At 38.7% G+C, this 19073-nt stretch overlaps 1 protein-coding gene across 5 annotated transcripts in view; it reads right to left on the bottom strand.

Annotated features, from left to right (window-relative positions):
- The window catches only part of ptprt (protein tyrosine phosphatase receptor type T), a 331722-nt gene that overhangs the window by 117261 nt on the left and 195388 nt on the right, over window positions 1-19073 (bottom strand). For 4 of the 5 annotated variants that reach the window (XM_085407122.1, XM_085407121.1, XM_085407120.1 and 1 more), the window contains exon 15: window positions 9039-9075. In XM_085407122.1, coding sequence (XP_085263248.1) covers window positions 9039-9075 — 37 coding nt within the window. Of the gene's footprint in view, window positions 1-6977; window positions 7035-9038; window positions 9076-19073 lie in introns of all 5 variants that reach the window. The other variant, XM_085407123.1, reaches the window with a different exon arrangement.

Consider the following 19073-nt stretch of genomic DNA (forward strand, 5'->3'; position numbering starts at 1 on the left):
AGATGCATCCATCTTGCTTTCTTGCCACAGGTACTGGCAGGTGGTGTAGGTATTATTTTCTTGGCAGATACCAGGTTGCTAAAAAAGAGAGTTGGAACAGTGAAGAGCTTTGCATCGTGTCATAGTGTGTGAATGTCCTCATCTTTTCACAAACTGTAACTTTCTATTAATGAGTATCCTAAAATGTGCACTACCTCAAAAAAGAAACAAAAGAAAGAAAGAAATCTGGAAATTCTCACATATACTTATGTCTGCAACCTGAATATTTACAACATTAAATCACTCATCTGTGGTCTCATAGAGAATGGACTGAATTGAGCCTACATGGCGATGGCCACAGTAATTTTTTGTTATTATTATGTAATGTTAACTCAACAGAAAGACATGGAATATCAGAAAGAAAGATCCAACTGTTCTACCAGTAGCTGGATGGCTGTCTAGGTGCCTGAATTCACACCACCTAGTTTTCACAATAATAGGTTGTCAGGACTATACTGTAAGGTTTGGAAAGGGGTTACTGTGGTAACACTAACACAAAGCATAAATACTTTAGATCGTGTATATAGGGTAAATTGCTGCAAAAGTGATATATCTTAAAAGCTATTGGAAACAACAAACCTTTTAATTGGAAGAACATTCAATTAGAAAAGAAGAATGAACTGAACATTTTGGTGCAACTGTGCACCAAAATGTTGAAGTACTGGAAAAATATGATTCAATGTTTTCCTCAACAGAAGCTATGCTAAAATATATAAACTATAGTGCAGAACTAAATATACGCACCTATACTGTCAAATACTGTCAGAAATTCCTAAAAATATCTACAGGGTGAGAATTACTTCACAAAAACTTTAAATATGAACTTGAGCGAAAATAAATAATTGGCTCGGGATAAAATATAAAAAAATAAAAGGATGTCATGGAATATTTTAATTTATAAAAGTTGACTTCTGTATTAACGCAGAATGGAGTAAAGACAGAAAACATTAAAGGGAACCGCTTCAATGTTTGCCACTGTAATTGTGACAACACTGGGTTGGTGATGATACTGATTACTTCCAAAAGGCATTAATCCCTTGAATATCTTGTGTTCCTGAATGCACATAGGATGTGTAAGTGTGCACACGTGCAACTGGGTATAATGTTTTTTGAGGGTGTTTTTTTCCCCCCATTTATACCATTTCTCCCCTTTTTTTATTTCCCCTACTTGGAGAACATGATAAAATTATCAGGGAGGAATTACGAGTAAAACCTGAGATATTAAAAACATAATCTCATCCAAATGGAGAGAAGATTGATTCTCCTAGCTTCCAACGCACTCCTGCACCCCTGAATGGCATATTAAATGGTTCTTTTCAGCGTGGATGTGTGTATGTGTGTCAGGTGCAGATCACTGTTTGAAGGTGGGTGTATTTTGTGTGTCTTCACAAATGTACTTTTCTTTGTGTGTTTGAGTGGCATGGATCACTGTGCATGTGCACTGAGTTTGACTTACTTGTTCACGTTATAGGATATCGGTTGTCTAACACGCTTAAATGGAAAGTTGAACAGAGTATAATGGGAATTTGCTGCAATATTTTTGTTTGATTAAAAAAATATATATAGGTGATGCAGGGTGTTACAGTATGTAGGCTTTACTGGTGCATGTATAAATGCAAAAATATCTTAAATGACCTGAAGGTTTAGTTTTCCGGTACTGTTTTGTCAGCAGCTGCAGGGCTTATCCTCTGTGGATTAGTGTTACCATGGCTGAGTACGTTTAACAGGATTACTAATCTGAACTATGCTACCACAGCGCTCCATGTCAGTGTTTGCATGTATACTTTTAAATCTGCCTTTTGCTGCGTTTCTGAACATTTAGGTCCATGTTTGTGTATATGTAACTATATCTGCATATGTAACAAGTTACCTCTGCGTGAATGGATCTACCTGCATTACTTTGGAAATGTGTCTCTGTCCAGTTTTGTGTATGTATATACTGAATGTATCTGTGGCCCAATGGTACCTTGGTTAAGATAGCTGTCTCTGTGAACATTAACAATGGTAGTGATTGGCCATTAGCTCTGTCTTACAGACACACACACACATACGCCAGTTTCCACTGATGTTAAATAAAGCAGGATACTGTTTACTAAATACTTAAATCACGTTCTGAGTGATTGTATGCATGTGTGTATTTCTGGACTTATGATTTATGACATCTTTATGAGACAGGTCATGTGCTCTATGTACGATTTATTGTGGTTCTATATTGTAACGGTTTACACATTTGATTGACAAGTGAAAGGTTGCAAGTTTGATTCCAGCTGTAGCAGAGCGTTCTCACTCCCGAGGCGTAACATGTCGACGTTTTGTCACGTCCCGCGGCGTTCCTGAGGAACGCGAAAGGAGACCTTCGGCGTTCTTATGGTACGCGGCGGGTTATGGCTGGAATCCAGTGCAATGACGCTCCCGCGGTAATAGACGTTCCAGCCCTGTATTCCAGCCCTAAACCTAACCTTATCCCTAGCCCTGACCATAACCTTATTCCTGACCTTAACCAGGACTTTAATGATGTTAAATAGCGTGTTTCTAAGCGATTTGAAGAAAAAGAGCGAACATGTGTAGGTTCAGTCCAGACGGTTCTCATATTCCCTCTTTTTCCGAGGTCGTCATTTAGGAACGTGGTGGGTAGCCGAAAACGTAATATGGTGACGATTTGTCACCTAGCGTAAAATGTTACGCTTTGGGAGTGAGAACGGGTTGGCTGTAGACAAGCGTAAAACTGCCAAATCAAACATGTGGTGCTACTTGCTGTGGTGGCCAGCTGAAGTATCACCACATGTTTGATTTGGCAGAATAGAAGATAATACATCTTCTAGTAATAGAAGACATTAGATTAATGTGTGCCAAGGTAAAGGCTGAAGTGATTTTCATGTCAGATGCAGTTGCTGAAATCTTACAGGTACAAAGAAAAAAAAAATTCTTTCAAGAACCTGATCCTTCAAGCTTGTTAAAAGAAAACAAATTAAATTAGAATTTTAAAAAAGTGATAAATCACGTAACACTAGCTCATTCTCAGTGACTTGCAAAGCAATAAAGCAAAAATTGAGAAAAAAAACTTTTTTCTTTTTTTTTAAAATTGATCTACGTGTCACAGAGTGAAATAACTATTTCATCCCCTATGACCCAGTCAGAATTCTGGCTCCTATGTGCCTATGTGTCACACAGATAGCAAACCAGTCAATCTGTCACTCTTACTCCTGATCTCAACTCCTTATTTGTATAAATCACACCAATATTTTTCTTCCATTCAAACCTCACCTGATCACCATGGGCAAGAACAAAGAGCTGTTTAAGGACATCAGGGGCAAGATTGTAGACATACACGATTATTAATCTTTTATTTAATCTTGGAAAAAATCTCACTGAGAGTAAAAATCTAATTTCCAAAAGAGACCTGGCACAAGGCTAGAATGGCCAACAAGACCATCAGCAAGAAGCTTGGTCTTGGTGTAACTCATCAGAAATGGAAAAACTATAAAATGACCATCAGCTGCCCTTGGTCTGCAGCTCTATGGAAGATCTTGCAGTTCTCGGCATTGCGTATTTTGTTCTCCCTTCCTTTCCACTCTGTTCCTCTCTCTACTTTTACTGTCTCCCTCCCCTGATGCTGATGACATCTTTCCAAAGAGCCTTCTAAGATTTATGCAGGGGCAGGTGAAAACTCACTGGAGCAGGTGGAAAATTCAAGCCAGAGACAGAAGGGCGGATTTAGCATAATACAACAATTCACAACAATGTCTTTCTGGTGAAGAGGTAAGCAAGTACACCTGTCCGCATGCACAATGCTACAGTAAGAAGAGGGAAAAAATCTTTAGAGTCAGTCTCTGACTTTTGTCATGTCTCTTTCTCAGTGTTTCATGTTCCTCCAGGCCTTTTTTTTTCTTGACAAAAAAAGTCCACTATCCACCCACCCCATTTTTTGTTTCTGCCAGGTCTAAATGCAGTTGAAGCCTGCACGCTCACTGTGCAGCCTGAAAAGAACTTCATCCATTCCTTATGGTATTGTGCCATAAATGTCACATCATCCCTAGATACTTACCTACAAATGCTCCTTATGAGAGTTTTTTTTAAACATTCTGACTCAATGTGTTGCAAATTCAGACAGAAAACTGACTGACGAAGCAGCAACAAGTAAGCACTTGGCAATGATGGAAAAACAGCAGCAGTTACAAATAAAAGTATGTTTGTTTGTCTGAGGTAGTTGGGTTCAACGACAAGTATAATTCAGACACGACTCCCTCAAAATGTTACTTTTACAGTGTTCTCATGCACACCCATATCACACAAACACATGCACACACATACTCAGATAGCAAGCCACATGTTGCGTCAGTATTGCACAGTGTCTGTGTGAGTTACAACACGACTCTGAACACCACCAATTATAATCGACCTCAGGACTAATGGGAATGGGAATTAAAACTGACATATAATACCAATGTGTGAATGACAAGGGGTGGGTTTGATGCTCCTATGAGCCATGGTAGCTGAGAACATGCTGGGCATTCAAACCCTGCCAGTGTAAAAGTCCCACCTAGCAATGTATACCTTCTGGTTTATTTTGTCCTCGGTAAGCAAAAACGTATGATTTGGAAATTAATTTCTATTTTACAAAAAAAAAAGAGAAAAAACAAAAACAACAGTGTTTTGGCTAAGAGGTACAAAAGCTTTTTTCAAATTGCAGGCTGTCTTTTAGTTCTGCATTACTAATATGTGACGTGAATGATGCAATCCACAACCATGTCTGAGAGACATGCATGCACAGAGTAGCAATGGTATTTATCTGCTTCACGTGGTGGGCTGCATATGAAGTCAGGGAATTATTTATTTTATTTATTTAACTGATTTGTTCTCAGCCATATTGACAGTTTATCACAGTGGTCTCTTATGTATTTGCCAAAGCAACTGAACAAATACAGCTTTAAGTGAGAGTTTATTTGTACACATGAAGAGAGACTGCAGAGTATTCTTTCTGGAAGACGCAAGTAAGTAATTTCAAGTATGTTATATTATTACTACTTAAAAAAAGGTTTGTGAGTATAAGGATTATAATAAGTGGACAAATTTTACGTTCCATATAGACTCAGCTTTAGATAAATAAGTCGAGTCGTTTAGCATTTCTCAAGCAGGATAGATTAATAAAGTGTGACTTCTACTAAGTGGAGTACAAAGAAAGAGAAAAAGCTGCATTTTATGCACCACTTTTTCAATTTAGGATGTCTGCCTAAATGGTCCTCTGAATATGATATTAAATATAATACATGAATTGCTACATTGCAAAAGTAAGTTCTGTTTTAAAACGATGTGGTTTTTAATGTACCCAGAGATCTTCTGCATTCGTATAAATATAATCAGTTTTTATTCAATTGAGAGTTTTATTTGTTTATAGTTTCAGACTTGTGCATGATATGCATAATTCTTTCTGCGAGAGCTTGCAAACTGAATTTCCCCCAGGACAATAAGTGTTATGGTATTCTTGTGCAATAAACTCATAGTCTTGACAAATAACTGTGACAGCAGTTTATAATAATGCTTTTTGCTGACTGCTTCCCTGTTGTGTCCACATTGTTAAAGTCAACATTTTGACTGTTGTATCACTCAATGACATTCATATTCTACTGTCACATCTCTGAATTGGAAAAACAAATACTAAGAGGATTAGAATTGCTATGGTTTTGACACAATTTAATAAACAATGTTTAGCTGCTGTGTATTTATTACAGATGGATGATTGGATTTCAAAGAACTGTGCTGGTATTATTATTATTATTATTATTTTGTGTTTGTCATTGAAAATTTACTTAAATATTCCACAGTAACCAGCTCTGTCGATTTAAGGTTGTTCACTGCACTAAACACACTAATAGCAGTAAACAGCTGACAAAACACATTACTGAACTATAATTCTTCCAGTGTCTAATAATAACTAACTAATAGGAGATATCTTCTTTTTCAGAAGTTAATATACAGTAATTGTGTCACATTCAAAGGCTGGATCTCTCACTAAAGAATTACACAAATTTATTCAGCCTTGGTGGCAAAGCTCCAAAACTTGACATGGTTGACAAATTCAGAAATGAATTTCTTTTCTTTCCAAATACAAGGATACAAATCATATGAGACATAAATTAACATAATGGTTCTGCTGAAACCACACCATGCTCTGTTTGGTGGCTTTTGCATATTAATTGATGTTTTGACCACTTAGTTGTTATTATTCAACATTTTTAGTACTCTGCTAGGTGTTTGAGCATGTAGTACAACTGAATTAAGCATCTTCACTGATTTGATATTATACAACAAATGTCATGGACCTATATACGAAGGCTTTAGAATAAGCAAAGAGGTGGATATTGTGGATGAGACAACGGTCAAAGATTATCAAATGAAAATTGTTACCATCCCTTTTTTCAATCAGATAATCATACTTGCAAAAATGGAAACTATACTTTCAGAATAGTATATGCATTGTTAATAAAGTTGGGGGAACAGGGGAAAAAATGTATTTATTCATAGTCTAGTCAGTTTTCTTTTTAATATTAAACTATACTTTATTAAAGAATAAAAGATTAAAAAAAAATCAAAGCCTACAATCAGCGTAATGGTGCAACAGCTGCGCTACTGACCATGCACAAAAGCAGCATGGTTTCACTTAAGTGTGTGTGTGAAAAATGTGTGTGTATGTGTGCATGCAAGACAGAGAGGACGTTCAAGCACAGCCAGCAACGCTTGAAGCAGAGCAGACATGCAAACAAATGTATTAAGATGGTGATGAGAAGGAAAGGTAACGCCAAAAAATTAACAAAGGGAAGAAAAAAGGGAGGGTGTAGGGCAGGGGACAACCAAAATGAAACAGTGTTTGCGTCGTGTTTATGGTTGTACTGTGACATAACATTGGGAAGAAAATATTCTGCCTATAAAGCAATAATCACCTTCGCTTGGGATGACTAGAATGTACGGCGTTGTTATTTGTCCCCTACCTATTACCACTAAGGCCAAGGGTCGCACGTCCCCACCGGAAAGCATGAGAAAGAAAGGGAAGAGAGAAAACAAACAACAACAAAAAAGGAAAAGAAATAAGAAAAAGTCTAAGAAAAAAAGATGTATAGTTGTCTTTCTTCAATTCATCAAGTTTTAGATCTCCCTGGTTTTCAATTGCACAATCTGTCTTGGAGGAGAGAAACTGCAGTGGTGAGAGATAGCACTAGAACCATGAGATCAATACCACTCAGCTGGGATATGACTGGTCTTATTTCTAGGAAATAACCCTCAATGAGCATCTTGACTGGCCCATTACCAGGAAAAGGCCAGAAAGAGGTGATGCTGGTGAGGATGTTTATTACAAAGTAGTTGTCAGTGAATGCAGATATGGTGTTGGCGGTTATCACTGGAGCTTGTTATGTCTGTTAGCCTGGTTTGAAGGGTTAATAAAAACAGGGGAGTGGGAAATGTAAGACGGAAGAAACAAAGTGATGGTTAAAAGAAAATAAATTATGAACTTTGTGGCATGGGAAAGTTGGTGGAGAGACCAATTTTGGCATCTGACTCTAGTTAATACTTTCCTTTATACAGCATTCTAATACAAATACTGTAAAACTACTAAAAGTTTAATGGTAGAATATTTGTTTTGGAAGAGTAAAACTGAGGCAGGTATGCGGCTCTAGTTGTCCCTCCTTTTGTTCTCAAAAGTCACTTGAGCTATTATTGCTTTGTTACCTTTAAATGCTTAATAGCTCACAATGTGGTAGATTAAGGCCTCACAATTTTATTTTTTGCAATTCAGAAACAACAGAAAGAAAGCAAGTGATGTCACGTACTTATTGTAAATATGCAATAGTGCATGATAAGTGCACATATATTGGATATTAGGTAATGCAGCAAATATAATCATAATTATTTGCAAAATCAGCCATCTGCATTGCCTCAGAACACCAAATAACAGCATATTAATGATACTTCATGTATAAAAATCTTTTTTTTTTGGATTACATATAATTTCACATACTCAAAATAGATTTGTATTATTTTTAAATATATGAAAGACGGCCACAAAGTTAAAAGCATGTCTTTTTCCAAGCACACATACATGCAGACAGACAGAGCGCAGTGTTTAGACACTGTAGACATCCTACCAGAGTACATCTCACTCAAAAAAGAAAAGAAAAAAATGAAAATGGATTAAAAAAAAAAGAATGGTAAAAAAGATAAGAATGTTCATAAAAGAGCAATAAATGTTTTATGTAGACAAAAAAATAATAAGAGAGTTAGAGATACAGAAACAGACAAAGGAGATGTGGAAAAATCAAATCAATGCCTGATGCAGATGAAAAACTAAAACAGATAAAGGAGACGAGGTGAGAGAAAAAATCAATAGCAAGCTGAAAAGCTTTTAAAGCATATTGCCTGGCACATAAATGGGTGTATTTGCCAGAGATGAGCAGCAAATAAAAATGGGAGACATGGGGAAAGCAAAACAGAAGAAGATGAAATGGGTTTTGGAGCTAACACTTTAGCCTTCATTCACTGGGTTTAATGAAGGTGGTCAATTGGTATTATAATGGCCCCAATGTTCCACTTTATACCCTTTATACTGCGAATACAATTTGAACATTGAACATTGATGACCAACATGGATGTGGTGTGAGATGCAAAAAGAATAGCATGATGGAGGAAAGTCACAGAAAAGGTGAGTGTGAAAAGGGCTATAAGGATAGAAGAGATGGAGAGAGAATGCTATGCGACAAAATCATGCAAGATAACGTGGATGTGGTATAGGTTTGCCCGGGCTGATGGTTGTGAGTTCACCTTTTCCAGAATAGTGTGCAATCTTCTCATCTTGGCTGATACACTTGTAGCACAACACAATTCTAGGGGGTTGTGTATTCGCACCATTTTTTCTTTAAAATGAACTACTAACAAATTTCAAATTAAAATTACAAATATCTTATCATAATTAATGTGCATGTTGACTATCAATGGAAGGCTGCTCATACCTTTGTTAGCCAAGCGGACACAGTTGATTTTGGTTTCCTGTGGAGAGAGACAGACAGGTTAACTAATTACCTTGTGGTAAAATATACAGTTAATTTTTCAGATACTAGTGTTTTGAATCATGAGGGTAAGGCTTTGTTGAACACATAGGAAAATGGTGGAAAACCCTTTGAAATCTGACTTTTTTCTGAGTATTCTCCAAGGCATAAGTCAAGTTTCGTTTGTTGCAGTATTGAAAAATCATTGGCACTAGCTCTATTCTGTACAGAATGATCAATGGACTGGTTCTTATTTAGCACTTTTATACTATACAACTGAGCACTCAAAGTGCTTTATACAAGGATCAAACCACCCACCTTCCAATTAGTAGACAACCTACTCTACCTCCTGAGCTACACCCACCCCCAAAAACAGAGCAGACAACAATGATTGCAGAGACAGAGACATTAAGTCAGACAAAGCTTGAAAAAGAAAAGCTGAGCTATAGTTGGGCTGTAAACTGGCCTCCAGATACACAGCAACTGTGGTCAAGCTAAAACAACATAAATGCCGCATGTATCAGCCATCCGATGACATTGGCAGGCATTGAGATCAGCTGATGTCCAGAGGCTGCAGTATATCTTGAATTGCAAACTCAGCACCATGTTTTAGAAAACTTTTAGAAAACGTTGAAACAACTGACAAAGAAAAGTGTTAAATCTGAAACAGGAACCAGAAAATCAATCAGGAATCATGCTTTGGAAATTTGTCCACAACAGTTTTAAAAAATGTATTTAAATCATAGTTAACAGACTAAAACAAGGTACCCTCTTTAATATATGGGTTGACTGTATACAGTAACCACTTGCCTGACAGTGCATATATTGCATACACCACGTAATCATTGGTCTTAATCATCAGTAAGATCACAAAACCATGCCACTGGCTTCTCATTTTGTCCAAACACACATGATTGACACATCAATCATACCAGGATCAATATGCTGTACAATTCTTGGTGTTGATTCGAATGGTTTTCCACACATCATATATAAATAAGTGAAAAAAGTACAAAAGTACCTTCATTGGTATTAAACACTCATTTTTCTCAGCATTGTGATGGCCCTAAGCTTTGGCCAGGGCCTACTGTATTTTCCCCTTTGCCCCTCTGTGTTGTCTTCTAGGTTCCTAGTAGGTGGAGTTAATTAGTGTAACTGGGAGCACCTGGCTAGTCTTGCTTGAGCATTTAAGAGTTGTCTGTCTCAGGTTTGACTTTCTTACATCAGTCCTCGGGTTACAGAAGCCTATTGTTGTTGAATATTAAGAACTGGAATAAAGCTGCAGATTAATATTTTGATCTCATAAATGGGTCAACAGACTCACAGAGTCATCAGGGGCAGTCATCATTCCCATAAGATGGGCATAAGTAGAAGAACATCCATTATTTAAGTCTATATGCAGCGGAACTGTGTGCAGTAGTGCTTGCACTGCAGTGGGCAGAGGGTTTGAGAGATAGTAAGATGCTTATATTCAGTGTTTGATACAGTGACAGCCAGTAAGGACTTGGATATGATCTGTGAGATTCTATCAGTTAATTCTTGCTTAAATGAACAGGGCAAAAGTACAACATTGGGTACCAGCACACACAAGAATTAATAGCAATAAAAAGGAAGACAAACAAGGTAGATATTCAAATCAAACCATCCAAGTCAGGGAAAAACAGAGCGGGGAAATAAACTGGCAAAAAAACTGGGATGGTGGAAGTAAAGGGAGTCAGTCATGCATGATACAAAGAAAGGTAGGATAGATAAGGAGCTAGGGCACTAACGAGAAACGTGTGATAATCAGCAGACTTTCAGTTGTACACAGTCGTTTTAATGGGACACTTTTTATTATGGGGAAAAATCCAACTAACTATAGTAATGTGAAACTTGATATTTGTTTGTTTGGCTTGGGCTTGGCCATTTTGGTTTGTTAGGTTTTACACTACAAAACACCACATTAATTAATTAATTGCCTTTTGTAAACTTTTGTCCAAATTATGTCTCTCCCATTATTTGTCATAGCTCTTGAGCCAGATGACAACAGAATGTACTGAAGGAATACTCTTATATGATTCTCCAATGAATTTAAATGTGACCCTATAAAAAATACATACATAGTACAATATAAAACTACAGTATACATATCTTGATATTTACAGAAAATAGGGTAGAAGATGTCTCTCAGCCTCTGTCTTTTAAACCAGCACGTTTCATTCCTTTGCTGCCCGTGCCTTTTCCTCTTTTCTTTCTTTTATGATGTGCTGTCATCAGTGCGTGCACCTATCTCACCCACTTGGCCTCTTTCATGTTTTGGCCCATTTGTCTTCATCAAATATAAAGACTACAGCAGCTACCAACACGGAAATGTGTTACCTCAGCATTAAAATCAGTCCTAATGTACATGCTTCTGTACACTCATTTTCATTTTAATTGTGCCATTTTGGGTCTTACTTAGATTACTGTAAACGGTCTTCCTGTAGGAAGAAACAAAATAATTTAAGAAGAAGAGATGCTTTGCAAAGCCTAAAGTTAAGCTAATTTCTGTGCTTAAATACAGAAGAAAAACTCTTTCTTCAAGGTTGCTCTTAGCAGTGGAGTTCAAAAGCAAACAAAAAGCCCACCGCACTGAATGTGACAAGTTTTAATTCATAAACACTCCAAAACATAACATAACAAAGTTAAACATAAGAGAACAAATGGTAGCAGCCTGCACCTCATCTGACCCCTACTCAAAAACATCATTTATATATTCCACTAGATTGGCTTTTTAGATTTAATTATGTGGTCAGGGGCCAAAAGTAAGTCCAGCTCTATTCAAACTACAGTTTGGTATTTGAGGATTTAACACCATTAACTTATATTGTTCATTTTATTGTCATGTTTACAAAGATTTATGAAAGGATACATGCAAGCAAATGATAGATCCTATGAGCATCTTCAAACACACCTGCTTCTACTAAATCTCTGTCTGCTTTCCATCTGTCCATCTGTCTGTCTGAATAATGACTCTCTCAATCCCTGGCTGTTCAACTGCTTTGTTGTCTTATTTATCCGTTTCCCTCATTTGTCTCTGTGCATAATTTGACTGAAGGAACCTGTAGAAAACTGAGAGTGAATGTATGATAAGAGTCACATGTACACACATGGCTTTCAAGAGCAATTAATGTACTCTTCAGTTAATATGTAAAATAGAGGGCAAGAAAAACTGATTCGTAAGACTAAAAAAGGGATTTCACCAGGCCAATACATGTGTGCTAATGACAAAAATCATGCCACTTGCTATTTCTAAAAAAAATGGATGCTGTATCTACTAGAGACTGAACAAATTCCTCAGTGGGGGAAAACAAAACGAGACTTGTTTTTGAAGATATTTTGATTCATGATATGGGACACTAAACTTGTCAAAACATAATTTCATTTATACAGAATATAATGAATACTGAATTTACAGCTGCGTCGCAGCAATGCTCAACATAAAATATTCACAAAGGTAACATAACTTTGTACTTGTAACACATTAACATGGCTCCTCAAAAAAAGAGCTCAATGCTGCTCATTTCTATGATACTGTAATTACACCACAAAAATATATTAGTAGTACTGCTACTGACTACCAAGATTCTAGTATTGTGTGACCCCTTTATTTGCTTGGCATATGAGTTATTATGTTTTTGAAGGTTTGCAACTTACAAGGACATATGTGAGAACCTACACATACCTATTGCCTTGCACTTTAGAAGGATTTATATGTAAGGGAACTAACAGGATATAGGAATCACTTCTGCTATAACCTGAGGTACGCACAGTCCAGACTGGTTCCCAAGAGTTTGCACCTTGGGTCCGCAGACAAGGGGCAGTAAAAGCATAAGACGAAGCATAAGAAATAACCATCCAAAAACGCTACTTCTAAGGCTTCAAAAGTCAATGGGTGACATCCTGGGGGTTTCAAACATCGTTTTTTTAACTGTCTGATTAGGCCTAAAAAGTAACAAATGTTTCAAAATACTTTCTTTCATATGCCTACTCCTCTAAGAGTGAAATGTATCATATGAATGGACACAGTTGGAATACGATCAGTTTCATGAGGACCAATGAATTGTGTTTCTTTATAAACTGACCCTATTGTACCCATTTATGGTCCATTTAGAGGCGTGGTTGTTTTGGATTCACAGTCACTGTGAACAGAAACACGGCCTCCACTTGGCTCATGCTAATGGACTAAGCCTCAGGGGGTTATAAGAATAGAATAGAATAGAATAGAATAGAATTCAACTTTATTGTCATTGCACATGCACAGGTACAGGGCAACGAAATGCAGTTTGCATCCATCCAGAAGTGCTTTAGTGATATAGATATATTACAATATATATTAGCAATAATATAGATATGTGAGTATATTACAGAAATGGGTCTATTATGGTATGTTATAATGTACACGGTATGAAGTATGTTGTGAATATTCTATAACTATAAGTATGTACAGGCTGTAGTGAGTACAAGCTATGTACAGGATATGAACAGGATATAAATATGAAAAACTATACAGAATATGAAATAAATAACTTTACAGAATCTGGGATATACAGCTATACAGAAATGGGAACTATGCAAGTTGTAAACAGTTGTAGGATTAAAGATTATCGAATGTACAGAATGATTATTTACACAGAGCTATACAGTAGTGCAGTTAAGATAAGTGAGATATAATTCCTACAGAGGCTATATAAAGTGCTAGTGGTTGTGAGTGGTGGTTCAGTCCATGTTATTATTGTGTTTGAGGGTACAGTTGTCCATTGTGGGTGTGTGTATGTTCAGTCCATGAGTTAACGTGGGTCAGATGTCAGGAGGCAGAGTTCAGGAGTCTGACAGCTGTGGGGAAGAAGCTGTTCTGGTACCTGGTGGTCTTAGTCCGGAGGCTCCTGTGGCACCTCCCAGAGGGCAGGAGGGTGAAGAGTCCATGTGATGGGTGACTGGGGTCTTTGATGATTTTCCCAGCCCTTTTCAGACACCGCTTCCTGTAGATGTCTTTTATGGCAGGAAGTGGTGCTCCGGCGATGCGCTGGGCAGTTTTCACGACCCTCTGCAACGCCTTCCGGTCCGAGGCAGAGCAGTTCCCGTACCAGACTGTTATACAGTTGGTCAGGATGCTCTCGATGGTGCAGCGATAGAAGTTCACCAGGATGTCTGAGGACAGGTGGTTCTTCCTCAGAGTCCTCAAGAAGAAGAGGCGCTGGTGAGCCTTCTTGACCAGCTTGGAGCAGTTGGTCGTCCAGGTGAGATCCTCGGAGATGTGGACTCCCAGGAACTTGAAGCTGCTCACACGCTCCACAGCCGTCCCCTTAATGTGGATGGGTGGATGTGGGTCAGCATTCCTCCTGTAGTCCACGATGAGCTCCTTGGTCTTCTCGGTGTTAAGCAGCAGGTTGTTTCTGTCGCACCACTCAGCCAGACGATCCACCTCCTCCCTGTAGGCGGCCTCATCGTTGTCACTGATGAGGCCAATCACCGTGGTGTCATCTGCAAACTTAATGATGGTGTTGGAACCATCAGCAGGTCTGCAGTCGTGGGTGAAGAGGGAGTAGAGGAAAGGGCTCATCACACAGCCTTGTGGTACACCGGTGTTCATTGTGATGGTAGATGAGCAGCGGTTATCCAGCCGGACATGTTGGGGGCGGTTGGTCAGGAAGTCCAGTAACCATTTGCAGATGAGGGAACTGATACCCAGGTCTGTCAGTTTCCTGATGAGTTGTGACGGGTGGATTGTATTGAATGCTGAACTGAAGTCTATAAACAGCATTCTGGCGTAGGTGTTGTTGTTGTCCAGGTGTGAGAGGACAGAGTGCATTGCGATGGAGACTGCATCCTCTGTGCTCCTGTTCCGGCGGTATGCGAATTGGTGGGGGTCCAGGGTGGGGGGGGGGAGACAGGATTTGAAGTGTGCTAGGACCAGTCGCTCTAAGCACTTAGTGATGATGGGGGTGAGTGCTACTGGGCGGTAATCATTGAGGCAAGATGGGTTGGAGTTTTTGGGTATCGGGACGATGGAGGTGGATTTGAAGCAGGCCGGTACCACAGCGTGGGCCAAGGACAGATTGAATATGTCTGTGAGCACTCCTGCAAGCTCCCCAGAACACGCTCTGAGAACACGCCCGGGGATGCCATCAGGGCCTGCAGCCTTGTGGACATTGATCCTGCTCAGCACCGCTCCTACATCGGTGGGGGAGAGAGTCATAGGTTGGTGGTCTGGCGTCATGTCTGCTTTGGTTGTGGTTGTGGGGTTCCCTCGCTCAAAACGAGCATAAAAGTTGTTGAGCTCGTTGAGGAAGGAGACATCAGAGGATGCGGGGGAGGGTTTGGTGGTCCTGTAGTCTGTGATGGTCTGGAGTCCTTGCCACATGCGTCGGGGGTTGGAGTTGGAGAAGTGTTCTTCTACCTTCTTTTGTAATGGTGTTTGGCTTTTTTGATGCCCTTCTTTAGATTAGCCCTGGCTGTACTGTAGGCGTGTGCATCTCCTGACCTAAAGGCAGAAGCGAAGCTAATAAATATAAGGATTTATTGCCCTGACTCTATACAGAGCATTTGGAGACCAGAAGGGGGTTGAGGTGTTTACAATGGAACACAGCATTCATTTCTGTGTGTAGTAGTTAACGTTGTAGAGCCTGACAGGAATACTAAAAGTGCAAGAGAGATGCAGCTGCTGTGTGGGTGAGCTCTCTCTCCATCCATCTATCGTTCCATCTTTGCCAGTCTTTTCCTCTCCTTTTTTCCCCAATTCAATCACAGTTGGTTGGCTCAGTGTTCTAACCGACTGGTAGGATTTTCAATCATGTATGTTTTTTCTGTGACTTCTGGATACTGTGATTAGCTGTTGGAGTTCCCAGGCAACCCCATGTAGCCAGGGTAACAACTTTAAAAAAAATAATAATAATGTTACCCTGTCTTTGACACTTTGTTTCTTTTTCTTTTTCCTGAAGCTCATTCTTTTACCAAAAACTCTTGATACTCAGATGAGCAGGCAAACGCATGGGCATGAACTGCTCATGCACAGTATATGCTTCCATTGTTTAATTTGAAAAATGGCTGTTTAATGAATAGAATCTTAATAAGTCTATCACAAATGCAAACTTAGACATATGTACGTGCAAAAATTCCTACACACTTACCCACAAGCCAAACGTACGAAAGTGTGTGAGCCTTAGTCATACACCAGCACACAGAAAAAATGCATTTAGGGATTTCTGAGTCATCTGAGTGCATCTTGATTGACACTGACTGTCAGTTGGTAAAATCTTCCTCTGTCTCTCTCCTACACGCTCCAAAAACTGCACTCTGAGGCTTGCTTGGTGCGTGTGCGTGTGCGACGTTGATTGTCAGAGCATCTTGGCCAACCCCTGAGGCTTTTTACTTGTCAAGAAAGGTGTCTGGCTGCATTTCTCACACTGCAGAAGGGCATGTTTTTCCATGTTTGTCACACTTTCCTTTTGTTTTGTGCCATTTCCCACCCCATTTCTCCTTGCATTCTACTTCCTCCTCCTTTACCATTTTCTTCAAATACTTCCACCTTCCCTGACTCCAGAATCTCCAAAATCCTTCACCTCCTTTTGTCCTCCCATGAATTTCTTCCAAATTTCCCATCCTGTTTTTTATCCATTTTATCCACGGATCATTTTATGTATGTTGACAAGTAAATCTTGGTTAGACCTTTCTCAGTCGCCCTTCTTTAAACCTATTACTTCAGGTAGCTCTGTGTATATTATCTTTCAGACACATTTAATCTTTTTTCAGACTTTTGTCCTGCTTCTATATTAAAAAATTAACAACACTAGGTGTGATCTTTCAACCTTTCTAAACCTCTCCTTAATCTCTTTAGTTACTTTTCATTTGCAACTAGAAACTTTAATATATTGTTGGTTGTTATTTGCTCAGAGGCAACGTGCATACTCAATTAATAAAATACCCCACTTAAGGATTTCATTTGGGTCACAGGGAGGTGATCAAAATGGATAACCGTGCTCACATTCTCGTTTCTGCTTGTGTACATCTTTAAAAAGAAAACTTGGTTAAGTATAGATTGTGGTTTTGGTTAAATGCTAATGAACACACTGGGTCAAAAGTATTTTTTTCCAGTAACCAAACTCATGACAGTTCCGCTCATATCAGTTTTTATCTTTATTGACTTCCATCTTTGCCTCTAGTATTATATCTTGTTTAATGTCTCTTTTACTCTTTTTAGATTGCTATTACCCCTCCCACAATTCTCTCTCTTTCCCTACTCCCAAACCACTCTTGCTCTTACTTCTCTTACTTATTGCCCTAGGCATTTATTCTTGTGTGTGTGTATGGGTGGGTGGGCGACGCGTGTGCTCGTGTGGCAACGCACAACATGGAGACGTCGAGATTGCCTAGTAGCTTTAGTGTGCAGAGCTAACTGGCACAGTGACAGGAGATGAGAGACTGGCATCAGACTGATGTTACCTCTGGGAGAATCAAGCCCAAAAGAAAGCAGGGAAACAGGTGGTTGCTGAAGAGAAGGAGGAAAAGCAGTGGGGATAAGGGGGTGAGCAACAGATGAGCATGAAGGGTTAAATCAGAGAAAACATTTGTCATAAGCATAGAGGAAGTCAGATGGAGATGGAGAGAATTTAGGAAAGGGAGGAAGAAGATTAAAAAAAGAATTTGATTGTTTTTATTAGATGAAAGAGAAAAAAAACAGCAGTGAGCAATGAAGAGATGGAGAGTGGGTGGATTGAGAGAACAATTTCTTCTAAATGTCCTCAAGAGATATGGTAGAAAAAAAAGAAGGAAAACGATTGCGGATAGACATTCTCCTTGATAGACAGGTGGAGCTCAGAGGGGGAGAAAAAAGTAGTAGGATTATCCAAGGCAGGCAGAGAATGAGAAACAGACTTTCATCCATGGGATCAAACTACGACAAATGAGCCAAGTCCTCTAAAATGTAAATGAGGAGTTTCTTTCCAATATGAGACATCTACTGCTGCAGAAAAAAAGTGACACCTACACTACGAAATGACTGACAGCAAAAAAATTAAACAAATCACAGGACTTTGTGAGGACTACAGATAACTTAAATCCTTGATTGACAAACTATCACTTTCACATATTATTACTAAATGCAATTTACAGAATACATTAAATAAATACTGACTGTCTTCTTTCTGCACCAATGTGGCTCTGCAGTCATTTCAGAGCGGATGAAAATGTCCACAGTGAATCTGCTGGCTAGATCTGAGTAGCAAGCATGGCTCCAAAAAAAATAACAACTGACTCAAGACCTGGATTTTTGTGTGTGTGTGTGATGTCTGTCTGCACATGACCCTGTGTGCGTGGGTGTGTGAGAAAGGTGATGTGCCCTTCAAAAAGTCCAGTTGTGTTCAACCTATTTTCATTCACCGTGTTCAGGAGTCCTGTGTCCTATATGTAATGTATGTTGTGGAACAATATGATTACTCTTGCCACTTTAGGATTTCACTATTATCCACATTAATAATTATCTTTGGAGGTTTTGACTCCTTGATTTTACTCACCTCAGATCCCTGAAATATACTGTATGTAACCCTGGTTAGTTAAAAAGAGACTGTTGCACAGCAATGCAGTCACAAAATATCAAAGATTTGTGCCTGAAATTAAAATGTTTTAATTCAATTAATTTTTAATTGTATGATGCCAAATCACAACAAAAGTCGACTCATGTATTATATAGTGTATGTAGTAATGTAGTAATAACGACTGACTTTTCCTTTTGACATGTAATTCAAATGGTTTGATCAGACTGCAGTAAAGTCCATCATTTTAAATCTTACTTATTTAACATTTATCTGACATTTTTCTGTCTGGGAAAGTAAAATCGATAGACCACCCTGGTTGTTGCAATCACTTGAAATTTAAAAGAGAAGTATAATCAGGTAAAAAACAAAAAAATCATGCTTTATGAACACGTGTCTATTTCTATGCCTGATTTCCTTATCAAATCATCTTGTTTAAGGCGACTACACA

This window comes from Rhamphochromis longiceps, linkage group LG5, assembly GCF_057381845.1.
Source record: "Rhamphochromis longiceps isolate RC_006_pf linkage group LG5, R_longiceps_female_GT1.1, whole genome shotgun sequence".
NCBI classification, from domain to species: Eukaryota; Metazoa; Chordata; class Actinopteri; order Cichliformes; family Cichlidae; genus Rhamphochromis; species Rhamphochromis longiceps.